Genomic DNA, 6913 nt, shown 5'->3' with positions numbered 1-6913 from the left:
TCTAGTGCAGTGAAAATTAAACGTAAGAATCGTAATTTAATCATCTTCTTTTATTTATTCTACTTTTCCTACATTTTTTTTACGCTTTAATTTTATTGTTTATATCTCTGAACCAGCACCGTTTTATTAAACCCAGTTCTTTTCTTATACTGCGCGTTCATTTGGTCCTTCGAGCCGGATTCTTCCGGAATTTTCGTTTAATTTTGATTTATTTCTCGTTATTTTTACATTTTTTCGCATTTTTCATTTAATTTTCGTCTTAAATCCGCGTTTTTTTGCATTTATCCACGGGGTCACGTCTCTTTGTTGGCCATCTGGAAAATCAAAAACTGGATTACGCTATTTTTAGCACCGCATTTTTCGACAATTCTTACCATTTAAATATTTAATTTCTTTTCCCTTCGATTATTTAAATTATTTTCATTTACCTTTTTTTTTGAGAATTCTTTTTTTTAATTTCGTTCTTCTCCATAATTCTTTTGGATATTTTATTTGATTTTTCCCGTGATGACAGACAAGATTGTTAAACTTACCCTACGTCGCAACGGTCTATACAATCGTTTAAACGAGACCATGGCCCTTGGTCAAGCACTCCCGTCTGACCCTATCCAAAAACAAATTTTTCTTGAACGAGCTCCAGATGCCGAGGAAATCTACAAAGAGTTCAAAAGTACTCACAATACGATTATTGGTTTGATTGAAGAGCAGGACTTTGAGGCTCATGACGACATACGACTAAAGGCTGATACTGCTTACTACACTACAAGGGCGATATTCCATCAACTGTCCCCTCAACCTTCAACGGAATCCTCTGAAATCTCATCTATATCTGCTCTGAAATTAAATAAGTTAGCATTGCCTACGTTCAGTGGTAATCATAAAGAATGGCATACCTTTTTCGATCTTTATCGAACGATGGTTCACGAAAACAAATCTCTTTCTTCAATTGCCAAATATCAGTATCTTCTCATGTCCCTAAGTGGCGAAGCGTTTAACCTGTTAAAGGGTTTTCCTGTGACAGACGCCAATTACGAAATAGCATATAAAACGTTAAAAGGCCGCTACCAGAATAAACGTCACTTGGCAACGTTATACTTTAACGAAATCGTTCATTTAAAACCCCTGAAAGACGATTCCTCTAAAAGTCTTCGAATTTTGATTGATACCTTCCATGAAAATATTGAAGGTTTTCGTAATTTGGGTTTCCCTGTTGATAAGTGGGATTTTCTATTATTTAATATCGTGCTTCAAAAACTGAACACACCTACAAAAACCACTTTTGAAGCTGAACATACAGCATATGACATTCCAACTTATAAGCAACTTGTGGATTTCTTAGAAAAAAGAGCAAAGGCCCTAGAATCGGTATTATTGACATCAAGTGACAGCACATCTCCGAGTTCATCAAAATCAAACATCAGAGCTAAATCAGTAAATATGAAGATTGAAGAACATCATTCTAATTCATCGACTACTAACTGTATCTTATGTCATGAAGCCCATCCAATTTACCGTTGTACGAATTTTACATCCAAATCAGCTGGAGAACGGTTATCCATCGCTAGAGATCATAATCTTTGTCGAAATTGTCTAAGTCAACGACACACTACTCATAATTGCTCGTCTTCTCATAGATGTCGTACCTGCAATCAACATCACCACACATTACTCCACTTCAAGACACAAACTTCTCCATCTGTTCATGTCGGAACATCTTATAATACAATTCAGACATCAATGAAGGAAAGTAATCCAAACATCTTACTACCTATTGCTATTGTAAAGATTCAGGATCGATTTGGAAAATTACATCGTGTCAAAGCATTAATCGACTCGGGCAGTATGTCCAATTTTATAACATCTAATCTATCAAAACGACTTCAACTACCACGAAAGCAAACTTCTTGTCTAGAAATCCAGGGATTAAATGCAATGACGTCCATCTGTAATAAAGGCTCTGTTACCTGCTCTATCCAACCTATACAGTCATCGAAACCTTCCTTTGACTTTGACGCTATTGTCACTCCCAGCATTTGTTCTGACCAACCATCCATTGCGTCCCTTGTTCCGCTTTATCCTCATCTTCAACAATTGAACATCCCTCCAGAGCACCATTCAAGTCTTAACTCGGTGGATTTGTTACTGGGCGCAGAACTAGTTCCTCAAATTATCACTGAAGGACGTCTTCGTGGAGAACCGAACCATCCAATTGCAGTTAATTCCGTATTTGGTTGGATTCTAATGGGGAGATCTTCGCTCTCAGTCACGACCTCACTGTCAACGTGTTTATCTACTACTGATTATTCGCTTGATAACTCAATTCAAAGATTCTGGGAACTGGAATCCATTCCTGAAAGAACGCTATTAACGTGTGAAGAGGATAAATGTGAAAATCATTTTAAAAATAATTATAAACGAACATCAACAGGTCGATTCATCGTTTCTCTGCCTTTTAAGAAACCAAATCCAGTCCTGGGCAATTCCTACCAGACAGCGTTGAAACGTTTTATGTCTTTAGAAAACCGTCTCTTAAAAACTCCGTCGTTAAGAAGTGATTATATCAACTTTATGAAAGATTATCTTCAGTCAGGCCACATGTCTCTTGCTAACTCTTTCAAACCTCCTTCTGATAGAACCTACTACATTCCGCATCACTGCGTGCTTCGTTCTGAAAACCCTTCATCAAAAATTAGAGTTGTGTTTGACGCATCAGCACCAACATCTAATGGTACATCGTTAAATGACACCCTTTTGGTGGGACATAAATTGCAACAAGACATAATAAAAGTTTTATCGTCTTTTCGATGTTTTAAGTATGCATTTGTCTGCGATATCCAACAAATGTATCGACAAATTCTTGTTTCACCTGAAGACAGAAACTTTCAGCGAATCTTATGGAGATTCTCTTCAACTGAACCTATTCAAGAATATATTTTAAATACTGTGACCTATGGAGTGGCATCGGCACCTTTTCTTGCCTTGCGAACACTAGTCGAGTTATCTAACATCTATTGTGATCAGTTTCCGAGGGCTTCAACCGTTCTAAAAAACAACATTTACGTTGACGATATAGTCACAGGAGCTCAATCGGTGCAAGAGACTTTGGAGCTACAGCGAGAATTGATTGACCTATTGAACAGAGGGGGATTTAAATTGAGAAAATGGGCGAGTAATTGCACTCACGTCTTACAAGAAGTATCTGAAACAGATTTACAGCGTCCAATATCAATGGATTACGATGAAATCAGTTACATTAAAGTTTTGGGTCTGCAATGGGATCCCACAACAGATGATTTTAAATTTTCCTATTGTCCCCGCAATTCCCTTTCCACAAAACGTTCCATACTTTCGGAAATCGCTCGTGTCTACGACCCCTTAGGCTTCTTGACTCCGTGCACCTTAAAGGCTAAACAATTTATCCAACAATTGTGGCAATTAAAAATTGAATGGGATGAAAGTCCTCCTGGTCACATATCTAAAAATTGGGAAATCTTTAAGAAAGGTCTTATTTTTATTTCTGATTTAAGAATACCTCGATTGATGATTCCGTCTGACACTAAATCCGTTCAACTTCATCTTTTTTGTGACGCCTCGCAATCAGGTTATTGTGCAGTAGCGTATTTACGCTGTGAAAGTCATAACCAATCTATTAATACCTCTTTTCTTTGCGGTAAATCTAGAGTTGCACCTCTTAAGACAATATCTATTCCTCGTCTCGAACTTTGTGGCGCTGTTCTACTCGTTGATCTTCTTAAAACTATTAAGGACATGTTATCAACCACAATCATTTTCGATGTAATTTACGCGTGGTCCGATTCCAAAGTCACCCTAGCGTGGATTTCTTCATTGCCTACTAGATGGAAAATTTTCGTTGCCAATCGAGTCTCATATATCCAAGAAATTTTACCTTCAGATTATTGGAGATACATACCATCTTCCGATAATCCTGCAGACTGTGGCTCTCGAGGTCTTTTTCCAGATCAGTTAATCGCTCACGATCTATGGTGGAGGGGCCCCTCCTGGCTCTGTCATCCTCCGGAATACTGGCCATCTATTAAATCTATTCCCTGTGAAAGCACAGAAGTAATTAATGAACAAAAATCAAATATAATTACTACCATTGAAACAAAACTTACTTTTATAGACACTCTCCTCATGAGATTCTCTTCACTTTCAAAAATCCAACGGATTATGGCCTACATTCAACGTTTTATTATTCACTGCCGCAAACAAAACCGTTATTTTACCATCCAATTATCCCCGTTTGAGCTCCAACAATCTTTATCTTCGATTGTCCGTTATGTCCAACATCAACATTTTTCACAATTATTTACTACAATTAACGAGAATAAGATCCCTGATAAATCATTTAGAAAGTTAGCACCTTTTCTTGATAGAGATGGTTTGATTAGGGTGGGTGGTCGTATAAAATTTGCTATGATCCCCTTCGATCACAAACATCCGTTACTTCTACCTAAAAATAGTCGTGTTAGTGAATTAATTGTGGAACATATACATGAAAAATACCTTCATCCGGGACAACGGTCGCTACAAGCTCTGGTAATGCGTCAATATTGGATCATCGCTTCTCGAAGTGTCATTCATCGGGTCGTATCACGATGTATCCGTTGTTTTCGATGCAAGCCCCGATCATATGCTCCGAGGATGGCGGATTTGCCTCAATTTAGAGTAACCGAGGTGAAGGCGTTCTCCAGAGTCGCTGTCGATTTCGCTGGACCGATTTATACCACCATTAGTCGCACCAGAGGAGCGCGGTTTGTCAAATCCTATATTTGTGTCTTTGTGTGTACGTCTACCAAAGCGATACATTTAGAACTAGTTTCAGATCTATCTACTGAAGCATTTATAGCGGCTCTACGACGATTTACCTCCAGAAGAGGTCGATGTACGTTAATCTTATCAGATCAGGGAACTAATTTTGTGGGCGCCTACAACAAATTACGAGAGATGGCTGAGGTTTCCGGTCAAAAATTGGAACTCACATGGCAATTTCATCCTCCAGGGGCTCCCCATTTTAATGGGTTGGCTGAGGCTGGAGTAAGATCTGTTAAATCCCATTTGATTAAAGTTATTGGAGATCAAAAACTAACGTTTGAGGAAGTGTATACCATCCTGACGCAAATCGAAGCTGTATTGAATTCGAGGCCGCTTTCCGCAATGACTGAAGATCCCAATGATCTTCAACCACTAACTCCAGCACATTTCTTGTGTTTGGAACCCCTTAATGCTTCTGTTGTAGATCCTGACGTCACTCAAGTACCGATCAACCGTTTGGATCGCTGGAAACTGATACAGAAGATGGTACAAGATTTTTGGAAAAGGTGGCACGTTGAATATTTGTACTCACTTCAACAAAGAGGAAAATGGAACGCTTCGTCTCCAACACCGTCTATTGGTGATCTGGTACTCATTCGAAATGAACAGCGACCCCCACTTCAATGGGAAACAGGGAGAATTGAAGAGGTTCATCCCGGAATTGATGGTGTTATCCGAGTCATCACCATTAAAACCAAAAATGGGAGGTTAACTCGTCCAACCACGAAGATTTGTACCTTACCGATTTAAGACAAAACCGAATCTAGTCACATGTTTTTTTTGTTTACTTGTCAAACTAATTAATTATTTTCGTCTACTCACCGTATGTTATGCTTATTCACTCAAACTTTAACCTTCACACCGTCAAATAACTATTCATATTTCATAAATATTATTGTAAAAAAGGGTTATTTCACCTTTTGTTGGTGGGTGGAATGTTCGCGCCGCGTCACCCTCAGAATTATTTACACGCATGTGCGTGCGCTTAACTGGGCTGTGTTATCTTAACACGAGAGCATGCGCTCACACTCGCCTTTTAACGCGACTACAGTATTGTGCGCATCAAAAAAGTCGTTTAAAATTATTACTCTAGTGCAGTGAAAATTAAACGTAAGAATCGTAATTTAATCATCTTCTTTTATTTATTCTACTTTTCCTACACATTTTTTACGCTTTAATTTTATTGTTTATATCTCTGAACCAGCACCGTTTTATTAAACCCAGTTCTTTTCTTATACTGCGCGTTCATCCACATTCTTGAAAAAATCTCTATATTGATGCACCTGGGAGCAAAAAAGTCACAGACCATTGTGTTAAGGGCACAATTTGCTACAACTTTTGTGGTAAAAGTTTTTCTGTATTCTGCTCCGGATACCGTTTTTTTTCAACACTCTTGTAATTTCCACATTCTTGAAAAAATCTCCACATTGATGCATCTGGGAGCAAAAAAGTCACAGACCATTGTGTTAAGGGAACAACTTGCTATAACTTTTGTAGTAAAAGTTTTTCTGTATTCTGCTCCGAATACCGTTTTTTTTCAACACTCTTGTAATTTCCACATTCTTGAAAAAATCTCCATATTGATGCACCTGGGAGCAAAAAAGTCACAGACCATTGTGTTATGGGCACAATTTACTACAACTTTTGTGGTAAAAGTTTTTCTGTATTCTGCTCCGAATACCGTTTTTTTTCAACACTCTTGTAATTTCCACATTCTTGAAAAAATCTCCATATTGATGCACCTGGGAGCAAAAAAGTCACAGACCATTGTGTTAAGGGCACAATTTGCTACAACTTTTGTAGTAAAAGTTTTTCTGTATTCTGCTCCGGATACCGTTTTTTTTCAACACTCTTGTAATTTGCACATTCTCGAAAAAATCTCCACAATGGTGCATCTGGGAGCAAAAAAGTCACAGACCATTGTGTTAATGGAACAATTTGCTACAACTTTTGTAGTAAAAGTTTTTCTGTATTCTGCTCCGGATACCGTTTTTTTTCAACACTCTTGTAATTTCCACATTCTTGAAAAAATCTCCACAATGGTGCATCTGGGAGCAAAAAAGTCACAGACCATTGT

The 6913-nt window shown here is 38.0% G+C and overlaps 1 protein-coding gene across 1 annotated transcript; it reads left to right on the top strand.

The window, feature by feature from the left end:
* Nucleotides 1–573: 573 nt before the first annotated feature.
* On the top strand, nucleotides 574–5586 carry LOC139431639 (uncharacterized). Its single transcript, XM_071199639.1, has one exon. The coding sequence runs from the start codon at nucleotides 574–576 to the stop codon at nucleotides 5584–5586; it is 5013 nt and encodes a 1670-aa protein (XP_071055740.1).
* The last annotated feature ends 1327 nt before the right edge of the window (nucleotides 5587–6913 follow it).

This window comes from Onthophagus taurus, chromosome 10, assembly GCF_036711975.1.
Source record: "Onthophagus taurus isolate NC chromosome 10, IU_Otau_3.0, whole genome shotgun sequence".
Taxonomy (NCBI): domain Eukaryota; kingdom Metazoa; phylum Arthropoda; class Insecta; order Coleoptera; family Scarabaeidae; genus Onthophagus; species Onthophagus taurus.
Note: the sequence above shows the minus strand (reverse complement) of the source record. Positions and strands in the feature narration are given on the sequence as shown.

Bases quoted from the DNA above. Each gene is read 5' to 3' on its own strand.
- LOC139431639 (XM_071199639.1), top strand. From the start codon at position 574: ATGGCCCTTGGTCAAGCACTCCCGTCTGACCCTATCCAAAAACAAATT.